This window comes from Dunckerocampus dactyliophorus, chromosome 2 (assembly GCF_027744805.1).
Source record: "Dunckerocampus dactyliophorus isolate RoL2022-P2 chromosome 2, RoL_Ddac_1.1, whole genome shotgun sequence".
In the NCBI taxonomy this organism is placed as follows: Eukaryota; Metazoa; Chordata; class Actinopteri; order Syngnathiformes; family Syngnathidae; genus Dunckerocampus; species Dunckerocampus dactyliophorus.
The window spans coordinates 18003194-18017107 of NC_072820.1; the positions used below are offsets into that span (position 1 = coordinate 18003194).

Sequence of the window (13914 nt, forward strand, 5' to 3'; positions counted from 1 at the left end):
TCCCTGATGACTGCTGCATGCATGAACATTATGTATCTTCTTTTGAGCATCTTCTTTAACAACAATGTTTCTCTTGCGGGCTATCAGGTTTTTCAGGGAACTGCGTGGGCTGTGGTGAGAAGGGCTTCAGGTACTTCACGGAGTTCTCCAACCACATCAACCTCAAGTTGTCCACGCAGCCCAAGAAGCAGAAGCACTTAAAGTATCACCTGTTGAAGAACTCTCAGGGTGCTCTGTGCAAAGGACCCCTCATCTGCTGGAAAGGTAGCAAGCAATATCTCAACCCGGCTTCATTTGTGCATGACCCAAAGACACACTTGTTTTGTTTGTGTTTGCCGACTTCTCTTCAGATTGTAAAACACGTCAGTTCTCCAGCTGTGCATCAACGTCAAAACCCAGCTCATCCTCCTCAGTCAGTAGCAAAGAAAACGGAGGAACCAGCGGAAACGGTTCATCTCCCTTTTCTCTGTCTGGTGAGCCACAATACACATGCTATCTACTGGACATTCCCCGGCCTAATGGCATCCAATACAGTACTGTAGTGTGGAACCGCACTGCTCGGCAATGAACTGAAGCAGTGAAAGCATACTACACAGGCCTTAATGAGCCCTCAATTCTTCCTTCTGTTTCCCCTTTGCCAATAGATTCTCCACCTACCAGAATGACGCCAGCCTCTTCTGTCTTTTTCGGCAGTCAGGACCTGAGCAGAGAGTGCAGTTTCATCAAGCCTCTGGCCTCCACGCCTGGAAACAAGACACTACCAATAGGTGAGAAAGCCTCCTGATAATAAAATGCATGGTCGCATGCATTCATTTAGGCCTGCGTGCAAGTGTCGCTTCAGTGGCTTTGCCCTTATTGTGATAGGTTGCTTAGCTACAGGTTATTTTTTTTTTTTAATCTTTGCCATGGAAGACTTTGGAGATTAACGTCTGCTATGACTTGCTTGGACACACACATATGCACATACACACACATGCACGCACACACACACGGATCAATACCAAAGGAAGGAATGCTGTAATGACTTTTGAAGGTTTTGCTATCCATTGTCCCCTTTACGAGGTTGTGTGATATTGACAGGCAAACGTTATGCCTGCTGATCAATGTTTTAGTGTATTGCAAACACTCTGTGAATATGAGATTGGAGAATGTCATTGGCAGTCAATGTTCAAATATAGGAATATATTCATGCATTCTTCACTCTGGAAAATTATATTTACCGTATGATTTTCCAGTTCCCACAGCGCTGAGGGTAAACGGGCCGACCAATTGCCTGAGTGTTGATGGGCATCCTCCCCTGCTCAGCCCCTCCCAGGTCACCTTAGGGCCTCAGAGTCAAGGGTATCGAACAGCCGACTTGGGAGACAGTCCAGGTAAGACTTCCCTTTCCTGGTCAGATAATCCAGCACTTGTTGCCTTCCATGTTTAAAATGGGTTTCTGTATTTTGGGGGGGGTTTTTCAGTGTCCTCCGCCATGAACTCTGGCCCTCCCAAAAAGCGGCATCGAAGCTGGCATCCCAGCTCCATCGTCCCAGTCCCTCTCACAGCCGTCCCTGTTCCAGCAATCCGGCCGGTTGCTTGCTCTCCAGGTTGGTTTCCGGAATGTCACCAGGGTTTGAATGCAAATCCACATGAATCGTACTAAAGCCTGACCCTCATGTGTCTGCTTGTGAGCTAATGTCATGTTTGCAGATGTACGTAGACCGTTTTGTTAATAATGTTTTCAAGTCTGGTTTGAGGACGACTAAACAACATTGCTGACATTCTGTGAGGTCGTTAGGGATGATTCACCCTCTATCACCATGGAGATGGAGCTACTGGAGAGTTAGGAATTATTTAAGAGAAAAAAAACATAATAATCGAAGACAGTTTCTACCACATTGTGATTATGCCGTCATTGCACATGAATTGTCGAGCAAATGTCTCTGACCTGAATACAGCAGCAAATCCCTGTATTGTTATTTCTGTGTCTATTGTACAAACAGGCTCTGTATTAGGGGGCCCATCTCCTCAGTCACCGGGGCCGGGTGTCATCCAACCGCAGCCTGTCAGCGCTGGAGGGACGGTAATCGTACCGGACAACCTACTCAACTGTGCGGGAGTTCGCCCTGTCATCCTCATTGGTACCAGACTCCTATGCATCTTGTAATCATATCAACACATGCTGGAAATCTATTGTAAGCACTATGCACTTTGCTTAAGTGCTCCGTTTTCACGCTGTCCTCAGTCTCCTCTTGGATAGCACTCATGTAAATACACGAGAGCCTCATTCGTGTTTTGTTCGGACTGATGCGTTCAGTGGTTCAATATTACAGAATATAGGAATGTAACGTTAACCTAACACAGTTGCAGTTTCCCTCGCAGCATTTTCTCCCCCCACTATATTGTTTACACGCCTGTTGTTTGACGTTGTCTCTCCAGGGCACGGCATTTTACCTTATTTCTATGGCAATGTTGGGGATTTGGTAGTGAGCCCGCTGCTGGTGGGTTGCTACAAGAACAACCAGTTGACAGAGAAAACCTTGGAGACATTGGGCCTCAGCAGCAGCCAACTGCTGAGCGTGGAAACCATGATTCTGCTCACGTTACAGTATCTGGCACGTCTAGGTGAGCTGCAAAACACACAAAGGACAAACGCGATGTACTATCCTAGCAGGCTAACAAGGGCAATGACCTCTCACTCTTGTTTAAACACCACCCAGTAAAACAAATATACAAGTTGGGTGTGCGTGTGTGTTCTTTAGAGGGCAATTCCTCACCTTTCGGTTTGGGTCTTACTCATATTTTGGTGTTTCTTGCAGGCCCAGAGCAGATTCCCCTAAGGGAGGAGCTGGAGCAAATAGTTTTGAAGGCCATGCTCTGTTGCCCCTGCGGTCCTGCCATCTCCCCGTCCCAGCTGCCCTGGTTGGCTCGGCTGGAGGCCAGCGTCTCTGGGGGCACTGTACAGGTGGTTGTTACCCATAATTCCCTAGGGGAGGGAATTTGCGAGTCACTGCGCACCCTCAGCGAAGGTCCCCACCAGCAGCAGTCGCTGCCCACTTACGTGGTCATCATATGTGCCTCCAAAATGAATGGAAACGAGTTCTGCATGCTGGTCTTAGGTACGTTTCCAGCTTTTCTCATGGACCATTATTGTGCCACATGCTAAGATATCACCCGTGACATGTGTCCACCACAGGAAAGTACCAAGCACGGGCTTTGGCGGAGGGCATGCTGACTACCAACGAGTTCCTGAAGGAAATCAGCTACGAGCTCATCACAGGAAAAGTCAGTGTGTTGGCATCTCACTTCAAAACCACCTCGCTAGGTAAGTGATAACTGTGTCCACTCCAACAGATAACATTATGTAATCCAACATTATCTGATGAGATTTTACTTAGATATCAAAATCTCCTTTTGTTAAGTGTGATTTTTGTGTCAAATTTAATTTGCACTGGATGCGATGTGGAGTCAAGGATGGCTCCACATGAAAGGATTCATGAGATGTTTTCCATTGTAGCCTTCATGCATGTTCAAATAAAACTAAACCAAACCAAACCAAACCAAACTTGGTTTTGACATTACAGCTTCCAAGCCTGCATGCACAAAGTTTGTCCGACAAGATTGGCAGATATAAATATTTAAATTTATTTCCTTAGTGGATCAGATCTGCATCACCAGTGATGATGCAGATTGCTTATTAGCCATGCATGTGTGTTACACACCACTGTGTAATATTCATGCTGCTGTGTGTGTTTGTGCTCATGTTCTTATGCGTAAGTGCATCGAGCTGAACATTTGCCTCGCTCCTCGCCGTGTGGCGCCCGTTTGTGCATGTGTGTGTGTGTGTGTGTGTGTGTGTGTGTGTGTTACCATGGTGACTGCTTGTTTTCACAGGGGACAATCTGGACAAGCAGCTGGTGCGGTATCAGCGGCGACGGAAAGGCCAGGTCATCCAGCCCTTCCAGGGCGATGTCACTGACCACATTCATTCGCAGGAGTCTGCCAGCATGTCACCACCTACAGACAGAGGTGAGGAACTAAAAACTATTCATTTTGACTTTCGAGCATAGAATGAGGCAATATTTATACCCTGTGCATGATTTTGCTCTCTAAAATAGGAATTCATTTATGATTTGCCTACTCGGCTCCTGACGTGTATTGCAATCATTAAAACGGGATTATGGATCTCTTCCTTGTTTCCTGCATCAGAGCTGCTCAGTAAGGTCTTCCAGATTTTTCCGACCCAGCTGAGCGTGGCTCGCCGCCTCCTCTCTCAGGTCTGCTCCATCGCTGACTCAGGCAGCCAGAACCTTGACTTGGGGCGCTTTTGTAAAGTGGACTTTCTGGTTTTAGTCCCGCCCTCTCACATTCTGGTAAACCAGACAGCACAGCGCATCCGACAATCAGGTATGCAACCAAAACGTAGACCACAAAGCCTTAGAAGGAAGTGTATATATCCTAGGTTCCCAAAGTGGTGTACACGTACCCCCAGGGGTACACCTCTTATAATAGGGGGTACGTGAAGAAAAATGAAAACAATTAGCACCTAACACTCACAATTGCGAGTGCACCTGAATGCCTCACGGTGCAAGGAGAATGGAGCCGACAGCAGGAAGGAGACTGAGTGTGAAGTTGTTCTTTGCTCTGTGTGCATTATATGAACAAATAATCGATGATTATTTTGTGTTTCACCTTGAAGATTTCATTTATATTAGTGTTCCTATGCTTGCACGGCGCAGATGAAAACCTGTCACTGTGAGATTCCACCGAAAATTAGGCTTTATTGTTGGTTGTATGTATTTTTGCACTTCGGATACTGCTTTTATGATTGTTAAGCTTTCCCCTTCAAATTGGTATTAAATTAATATGCAGACTTAACCATAACCATCATGAGTCAACAGAAAAAGTTAAGCTGAAATTCAACACATTCAAATGGACGGATGCCAACATCAGACTGGAATATAATATGTGTAGGATGATTAATTGTCTATTTATCAGTGCTCATGTGAAACTTTATCAAAATGTGACCACATTTTTGACATGGAATTAATATGAAATTAATTAACCAATAAATTATGTACGATATTTCAAGTTAATTAATATGACAAGTGTGCAGGAGTATTGGGTGCATGACTTCAGGTCAAATGTCTGAAGGGGTATGCGACTGTAAAACGTTTGGGAAACACTGGTATATATAATGTATCATTCCCTCCTCTTTTAAATAGGTGTCCTCTTGGATTTAGGAATGGAGGAATCCTGCTTGGCTCAGCAGAAATGTGACAAATATGTAGTGCGACTGGACACCGACGTGCATGTTAAGATGGAGGCCTTCATGAGGAAAGTCAAACAGAACCCATACACGCTGTTTGTCCTCATCCACGACAACTCGCATGTTGACCTCACAAGGTACAAGACACACTTTTGAGTTGTTATGGCTGCACGGTTGGCCTTGTCCTCTTTTTTTTTAAGAGGAAAATGAAGAGAGGGGAAGAGGAGGAAGAGAGTGAACAAACACAATGGAATGACTTAGAAGTATGCATAAAAGTTGGTCATGTCGTTTGAGTTTTATTTTCCAGGCTCCTCTGCAAGTGTTATTTAGCATACACTCTAAAAAATAATACATTACCTCAACGAAAATAATTAACGAAACTATTTGCGTTCAGCACTTTTAATGACAACAAAATTTCAAACTTCAAAAATTATGTTCAACGGACAACCTAATTTGAGTTGGAAGAATGATCTTTTCCTGAAGAATTGTAACTTGCAGGCACTTAATATTTGGACATTTCAATCACTTTTTTAAGGTGTATTGCTCTTGAACATTAAGTTGATCCAATTACTTTTCTATATTACCCTTACTTTTAAATGAGTTTAAAAATTAAGTTAATCAAATTTTAAGCAAAATTCTTCCACAACAAAACAGATAGCAAATCAAGTTTTCTAAACAGTTTATTTGAATAAACAATATTCTGTATCACTATGCAATTACAACACAGCTGGCACAATGATCCTTTTGTATAGTTAAACAAGTGCGAAATATAATGAATATCTGCGTCGCTGTATAAATTACACAAATACAATTTAAGCTTCAAAAATATACATTAAAAGCAGCTGTCATATGTAACATTACACTTAACAGTTTTGCAGGTGCTTAGTTGGAAAAAGCACCGAAATTGGGTAACATTTTAAACAATACTATTCTTGAAACTCATTATTTTTTACTGATTTTCAGTCCATCAAGTTCAAGCAACAACTTTTGAAAAACTTCAAAGGTATATTTAAGTTCCCTACAATGGTCCAGATGTCAGGTTCTCGGTGTGGTTAGGACCCCAGATGCAGAGGCTTAGAGTTCGTGTGGTAATTCAGGATTTTTAATGACAAAAAGTGCAAGAGAGAGTAGATCCAAAAACAGAAAACGATGGTGTTGTGGCAAAAATAGAGACAAAAGGCAAATGAAAGTTACACCATGAAGAAAAGTACAAACACTGGGGTTAGCTGGACGGCAGGGAGGCGGCAGGTCCAAATGGGCATGGAACAACGACTGGTAGCAGAAGCACTCGGGTGTGTTGCCAGCAGAGGCGAAACAATGAACCAGCGGCTGCCAGCTGTGGGTAGTCTGCTTAAATGAGTATAGGGTAATTAGCCACAGGTGTGCCCAGCGTCCCCGCCTCCAGCCCGCTTAAGGTGTAACTGCAACAATAAAAGGAAAAAACAAGCCAGAAGAAGGCAGGTACCACGCAGTGACAACCACAACAATTGGTAGTCACTAGCACATTGTGACAGTACCCCCCCCCTTAATGGGCGCCACCCGGCGGCTTACCTGGCTTCTCTGGGAAACGCTTGTGAAAGTCCGAAATGAGGGTGGGGTCGAGAATGAGGGACCGGGAAATCCATGAACGATCCTCGGGGCCGTACCCCTCCCAGTCAACCAAATACTGGAAACCCCTGCCCCTTCTTCTCACGTCCAAAATGGCCTTGACCGTGAATGCTGGGTGGCCTTCAATCATCCTGGGGGGAGGGGGAGGCACCTCCGGAGGGCTGAGGTTGCTGGTGGTAACTGGTTTAAGGAGTGAAACATGAAAAACCGGATGTATCCTGAGGGACTCTGGCAGACGGAGTCGAACAGCGGAGGGGTTCAGGACACGATCCACGGGGTAAGGGCCGATGAATCTGGGCTGGAGCTTCTTTGAGTCAACATGGAGGGGTAAATCACGGGAAGAAAGCCACACCCTCTGTCCTGGCTTGTAATCGGGGGCGACTGAGCGGTGGCGGTTGGCTAGGCGTTGGTTGCGCTCTGATGTCCGACCAAGGGCTGCCCGTGTGTTGCGCCAGGCCCGGCGGGCCCGTTGTAGGTGGGCGGCCACGGAGGGGACTGTCACCTCTGATTCCAGGGATGGGAATGCCGGAGGCTGGTAACCATAGGCGACGTGGAACGGGGACAGGCCCGTGGCGGAGCAGACCAAGGTGTTGCGAGCATACTCGATCCACGGCAGGTTGAGGGACCAGGAGGCGGGCTGTTGATGGCAAACACAGCGGATGGCCGCCTCCAGGTCCTGATTGGCTCTCTCGGTTTGACCGTTGCTCTGTGGATGATAGCCCGAGGACAGACTGGGTGATGCTCCGAGGGCTTTGCAGAACGCCTTCCAGACAGCAGACGTAAATTGTGGTCCCCTGTCTGAGACCACATCCAGGGGGATTCCATGCAGTCTCAAGGCGTGAGAGACTAGTAAGTCTGCCGTCTCCAGGGCCGAGGGGAGCTTCGGGAGTACTATAAAGTGAGCCATTTTCGAAAAGCGATCCACTATGGTGAGGACGACTGTATTTCCGTTAGATGGTGGAAGTCCTGTCACGAAGTCCAGTGCTATGTGGGACCATGGGCGGGAGGGGATGGGAAGCGGTCGCAGGAAGCCCGCTGGAGCCAGATGAGATGGCTTGTTCCGCGCGCAGACTGGGCAGGCGGCCACGAACTTCTGGACGTCCGCTCGGAATGACGGCCACCAGAACCGTTGCGCCAGGAGGAAAGCGGTGCGGGAGACTCCGGGGTGGCATGCTACCTTGGACTCATGGGCCCACCGGAGGACCTCGGAGCGGAGTCCCGGGACGACAAACAGCCGTGCCGCCGGACAACCTTCAGGGGTGGAGATTTCTTCAGCAGCGTTGGCCACCCGCCGCTCGATATCCCACTGAAGGGCACCCAGGATCCGGGACTGGGGGACGATGTATTCCTGGCGGGGTTGCTCCGGGGCCGGTGCGTGTAGTCGGGAGAGGGCGTCGGGCTTGGTGTTTTGGGAGCCCGGGCGGTAGGTCAGGGTGAAATTGAATCGAGTGAGGAAAAGGGCCCATCGTGCTTGTCGGGGATTGAGCCGCTGAGCGGAGCGGAGGTATGACAGGTTTTTGTGGTCAGTGTGAACAATGAACGGGAGTTCAGCACCCTCGAGCCAGTGCCTCCACTCTTGCAACGCCAGGATGAGTGCCAATAATTCTCTGTTGCCAATGTCGTAGTTGCGTTCGGCCGGGGTCAGGCGGCGGGAGAAGAAGGCACAGGGGTGGAGCTTCTGGTCGTCGCTCGAGCGCTGGGAGAGGACGGCCCCTACGCCGGTGTCTGACGCATCAACCTCGACAATGAATTGAGAGGAGGGGTTAGGGTGAATGAGCACAGGAACCGAGGTGAATAAAGATTTTAGCTTACTAAATGCTGCGTCTGCCTCTGGGGTCCACCTAAAAGGAACTTTAACAGATGTGAGCTTCGTCATTGGTTCTGCGACCCGGCTAAAATTCCTAATAAATCGGCGATAGAAATTGGCAAAGCCTAGGAACCTTTGAAGAAGCTTCCTTGATGTCGGAACGGGCCAGTCGACCACAGCCTGGATCTTGGCTGGGTCGGGACTAACTTGGCCTTGTTCCACAATGAACCCCAGAAAGGAAACGGACGACGAGTGGAAAGAACATTTCTCTGCCTTAACAAATAATTTGTTCTCAAGTAGCCTTTGGAGGACCAGACGAACGTGCTGGGTGTGTTCCTCGAGTGAGGATGAAAAAATTAGAATATCGTCCAAATAAACGAAAATAAAGCGGCCGAGCATGTCTCGCAGGACGTCATTTATGAAGCTTTGGAACACGGCTGGAGCATTGGTGAGTCCGAAAGGCATGACTAGATATTCAAAGTGTCCGAGAGGGGTATTGAACGCGGTCTTCCATTCATCACCCTCTCGGACACGAACTAGATGGTAGGCAGAACGAAGGTCAAGCTTAGTGAATATCTTGGCGGAATGGAGGGAGTTAAATGCGGAATCCATTAGCGGTAATGGGTATTTATTCTTTACTGTAATATCATTGAGAGCCCGGTAGTCTACACAAGGGCGGAGGGACTTATCTTTTTTGTCCACGAAAAAAAACCCAGCAGCTAATGGGGACGATGAAGGACGAATGAGGCCAGCTGCGAGAGACGTGGCGATATATTGCTCCAACGCTTCCCTTTCAGGTTTGGAAATGTTAAATAGCCGTGCGGATGGGAGGGTAGCACCGGGAAGTAGCTCAATGGCACAATCATATGGTCTGTGAGGAGGAAGTGACTGGGCTTTTTCTTTACTGAATGCTTCACGGAGGTCGTGGTAAACTGAGGGTACCGAGGTGAGATCAATTCTTTCCGGCAATTCTATCTGGGCGGGCGGAGTTCGTGGACATGCTGATTTGAGACAGTGTGTGTGACAAAAAACGCTCCAATTAATAATGGTGGATTTAGCCCAGTCAATGTGGGGGTTATGTTTGAGCAACCAGGTAAGCCCTAATACGATGGGTGCTGAACGGGAAGGAATGACTAAGAAACTCATGGTCTCCGAGTGGTTACCAGAAATGCGGAGAAGAATTGGAGTGGTTTGGTGCGTGATAGTAGCAAGGTGACGCCCATCAAGGGAACACCATGTTGTTTGACAAACCCCTCATCAATAAAATTGTCATCTGCCCCTGAGTCAATGAAAGGGTTAATGTCTAATTGTTTGGTAGACCAGGAGAGAGTACCTGGGAGTTGTAGTCTACCAGCCGCGTCAGGCGCTGACGTCATCCGGGGGGGGCGTGTCTCCGGACGCGCTTGGAGAGCGTGGATGTGCAGCTTGGGTGCGTGGGCTGTCGGGACGGACCGGACAGCTGGAGAGGGAATGACCTGCCTGGCCGCAGTAGATGCACAAGCGGAGGAGCTTGCGGCGATTCCTCTCCGCAGGAGTGAGACGACTCCCTCCCAGCTGCATAGGTTCGTCGAGCCGAGGTGCAGGAGTGGATTCCATGTAGGCGGATGGCCGGGGCGGTGTCAGTTGGAACTTGTAATCGCCGCGGCTGTAGCCGGGGGTGCCGCGTCCCCGGTCCGCCTGGCGGTCGCTGAGGCGCTTTTCGATGCGGACAGCCAAGGCGATGAGGTCGTCGAGGGTTGCCGGGGTCTCCAGCGGAATCATCTGGTCCTTGATGGGATCAGCCAGGCCAGTAAAGAATGCATCCAGTAGGGCCGTGGCGTTCCAATCACTTTTTGCCGCAAGTGCGCGGAACTCGACGGCGTAGTCGATGGCGCTGCGGCGTCCCTGACTTATTCGCAGTAGGGCGCGTGCTGCGTCGCGCCCGGGAGGAGTCCGTTGGAACACCTGTTCCATCGCCCTGGTGAAGGCGGAATAGGACGAGCAAGTGGGAGATCGGCGGCTCCATTCCGCCGTGGCCCACTCCCCTGCTTTGCCAGTCAGATGGGAAATGATGAAGGCGATCCGTGCCCGCTCGGAGCGGAAGGCAGCCGCCTGCAGCTCGAAGTGGAGCTCGCATTGAGTGAGGAAGGTGTGTACCTCACCGGACTCACCGGAGAACCTCTCGGGTTTGGACAGCACTGAGCCGAGCGCAGGTAAGATGGCGTCTGACGAGGGCGAATGTTCTGTGGGTATTTCCGGGTTAGCGGGTGGTGTGGTGGTGGAAGATCCTTGCTGTAGGGTTGCGACCAACGCGCCGAGCTGTGTCTCCAGAGCCTGCATGCGAGCGTCTTGTTGGTCAGCTAGGCTTTTAATGCACGAACCCAAAGCATTAAGTTGTTCCTCTTGTCTGCCCAGGCGTTGAGCCTGGTGACGCAGCGCCAATTTAATGGGCTCGGGCTCCGCGGGGTCCATTGCTGGCTGGTTCATTCTGTCAGGTTCTCGGTGTGGTTAGGACCCCAGATGCAGAGGCTTAGAGTTCGTGTGGTAATTCAGGATTTTTAATGACAAAAAGTGCAAGAGAGAGTAGATCCAAAAACAGAAAACGATGGTGTTGTGGCAAAAATAGAGACAAAAGGCAAATGAAAGTTACACCATGAAGAAAAGTACAAACACTGGGGTTAGCTGGACGGCAGGGAGGCGGCAGGTCCAAATGGGCATGGAACAACGACTGGTAGCAGAAGCACTCGGGTGTGTTGCCAGCAGAGGCGAAACAATGAACCAGCGGCTGCCAGCTGTGGGTAGTCTGCTTAAATGAGTATAGGGTAATTAGCCACAGGTGTGCCCAGCGTCCCCGCCTCCAGCCCGCTTAAGGTGTAACTGCAACAATAAAAGGAAAAAACAAGCCAGAAGAAGGCAGGTACCACGCAGTGACAACCACAACAATTGGTAGTCACTAGCACATTGTGACACCAGATTCAGACACTGCCTTTACCTGACACTCACTATTGTATTTGTGAAACATTTATTTGGTTTGTGAATACGCAATAAAGGCACCCACTTTTAGACGTTTTTTTTTTTTTTTAGCACGTAGTCCGTATTAGGCATAGTCCATGTTGAAAGCAACTAGTCTTAGACTTCTCAAATCCCGGCTGGATTAATCTATAGACCCCAAAGATTCATAAAAACACAATTTGTGATTTGTGAAACCTTTATTCTGTTTGTGAAAATGCAACAAAGGCACATTTAGATGTGTTTTTAGCACCTAGTCCATATTAGGCCCGGTCCACTTTGAAAACAACTAGGCTTAGACTTCTCAAATCTGGACTGGATTCATCTACAGACCCCAAAGATGAATAAAAACATAGTTTGTGATTTGTGAAACCTTTATTCTATTGTGAAATTTCAAGAAAAGAGACATGAAATCAATATGCTCAATGCCTTCTCATACACCGATGCACAATGACGGCCTCTGCTGTACAAAAAAGGGTACTGGCCAACTTAGTTTCTGAGGGGTCATATTCAGGTCATGTCCCTTTTCTTGCATTCTCACAAATAGAATAAAGGTTTCACAGCATTATTAAATTAATACAACACATAATGATAAAGTTCTCAAAATAGCAATGTAATTTAAATCAATATATTACAATTTTTATTTAGTAAGGATGTATTTAATTAAGTGACTATAATAGATAGGCTGCCTTATTTTACAGTGTATAGACACGTTGTATGATACACCTGCACAAGCTCATATGATCCAATCCAAGTCTGCCTTTTCAAAATTGATAATTCTGCATGCTGGGATGGAATCGTGGTGGGTTAGATACATTGTGACTGTCTACAGCAAGCTTTTGTGTACCTCATGATTTTTGACAAATAACACGTTCCAATTAAAGTCTTTATTTTTCCCCCTCTAGCGCTCTGTCGGGCTCCGTGTGCCACGGCGAGCTGCAGGGTCTGGCCGACCGAGTGGTCAACTGCCAGGAGGTCCTGGATGCGGTGAACCTGCTGGTCCTACAGGTCAGCTGCTTCCCGTACACGCTGCAGACACACCAGTCACGCATCAGCGTCTACAACGAGGTGCACTGGCCCTCCAATGAAAGCCTGGTGAGGATGAATTTTCAAAAAACTCTCCACACGTTGGTTAAGCATTGCCATAGTACTGAACAATTATGGGCCCATATCAAACCTGCCATTCATGGGAAAAGTCTTAGAAAAGGTTGTATACCAACAGCTTACTGACATTCTCCTGTCTAACAATGTATTTGATACTTTCCAATCAGGATTTAGGCACCACCTCAGAACTGACACAGCTCTGATCAAGGTGACAAATGATATCTATCTGAACATAGATGCAGGCAAAGTGTCACTTTTAGTTCTGCTGGACCTGAGCGCTGCCTTTGACACAGTTGACCATGTCATCTTATTACAGCGGTTAGAAAACTTGGTGGGAATCTCTGGTACTGCTCTAAACTGGTTCAAGTCCTGTCTGGAGGACAGGAAGTACTTTGTTGGAATTGGTAACTGTGTCTCAGAGCAAATGGCTATGACCTGTGGGGTTCCCCAGGGGTCAATCCTGGGACCCCTTTTGCTCAATCTGTACATGCTTCCTTTAGGCCAGCTGATATGCAGCTGCAATGTGTCCGACCACAACTATGCAGACCACACTCAGATCTACGTGTCACTGACTGCCGGTGAACATGGTCCTGCTGATTTACTTTGTCACTGCAGCAAGCAGATCAGTGTGTGAATGCAAAACAACTTTCTCTAGCTAGGATCAGACAAAACTGAAATCATTGTCTTTGGCACACAGAAACAAAGACAAAGTGTTATTAGCCACCTTGAGACTCTTTCTCTAAAACCTAACCCCAGAAGATGTGGGACAATCCTCAACTTTGGCAGTGTTCAAATCCAAGCTGAAAACACTTCTATTCAACTGTGCACACGACAACTGAAAGTATTTTATCTGCACTCTTCATTTTACATTTTTATTTTGTTTTATGGAATGATTTTGGAATGATTTTATGAAGTGATTTTACCCTTCTTTTCCGTAAAGCACTTTGAATAATTTTGTGTATGAATTGTGCTCTATAAATAAACTCGCCTTGCCTTGCCATTGCAGTGGTCCAACTAGTGGACATAAACTGCATGTACATTATTGGAATAATGGTGGAAGTGGGGCATATTGTCAGTTAATCACTGATGTATTGTTAACTATGACCTATATAGGTTGTAATAGATTATATTGTGTAGTGAGAGTCGCAGTAAGGCC

At 47.5% G+C, this 13914-nt stretch overlaps 1 protein-coding gene across 5 annotated transcripts in view; it reads left to right on the forward strand.

Moving 5' to 3' along the window:
- The window catches only part of greb1l (GREB1 like retinoic acid receptor coactivator), a 59501-nt gene that overhangs the window by 33044 nt on the left and 12543 nt on the right, over positions 1–13914 (forward strand). For 4 of the 5 annotated variants that reach the window (XM_054766516.1, XM_054766515.1, XM_054766517.1 and 1 more), the window contains exons 7-19: positions 88–264; positions 351–473; positions 645–767; positions 1236–1373; positions 1464–1589; positions 1986–2123; positions 2422–2607; positions 2802–3101; positions 3179–3307; positions 3877–4011; positions 4192–4389; positions 5208–5388; positions 12560–12749. In XM_054766516.1, coding sequence (XP_054622491.1) covers positions 88–264; positions 351–473; positions 645–767; positions 1236–1373; positions 1464–1589; positions 1986–2123; positions 2422–2607; positions 2802–3101; positions 3179–3307; positions 3877–4011; positions 4192–4389; positions 5208–5388; positions 12560–12749 — 2144 coding nt within the window. The remainder of the gene's footprint in view (positions 1–87; positions 265–350; positions 474–644; positions 768–1235; positions 1374–1463; positions 1590–1985; positions 2124–2421; positions 2608–2801; positions 3102–3178; positions 3308–3876; positions 4012–4191; positions 4390–5207; positions 5389–12559; positions 12750–13914) is intronic. The other variant, XM_054766514.1, reaches the window with a different exon arrangement.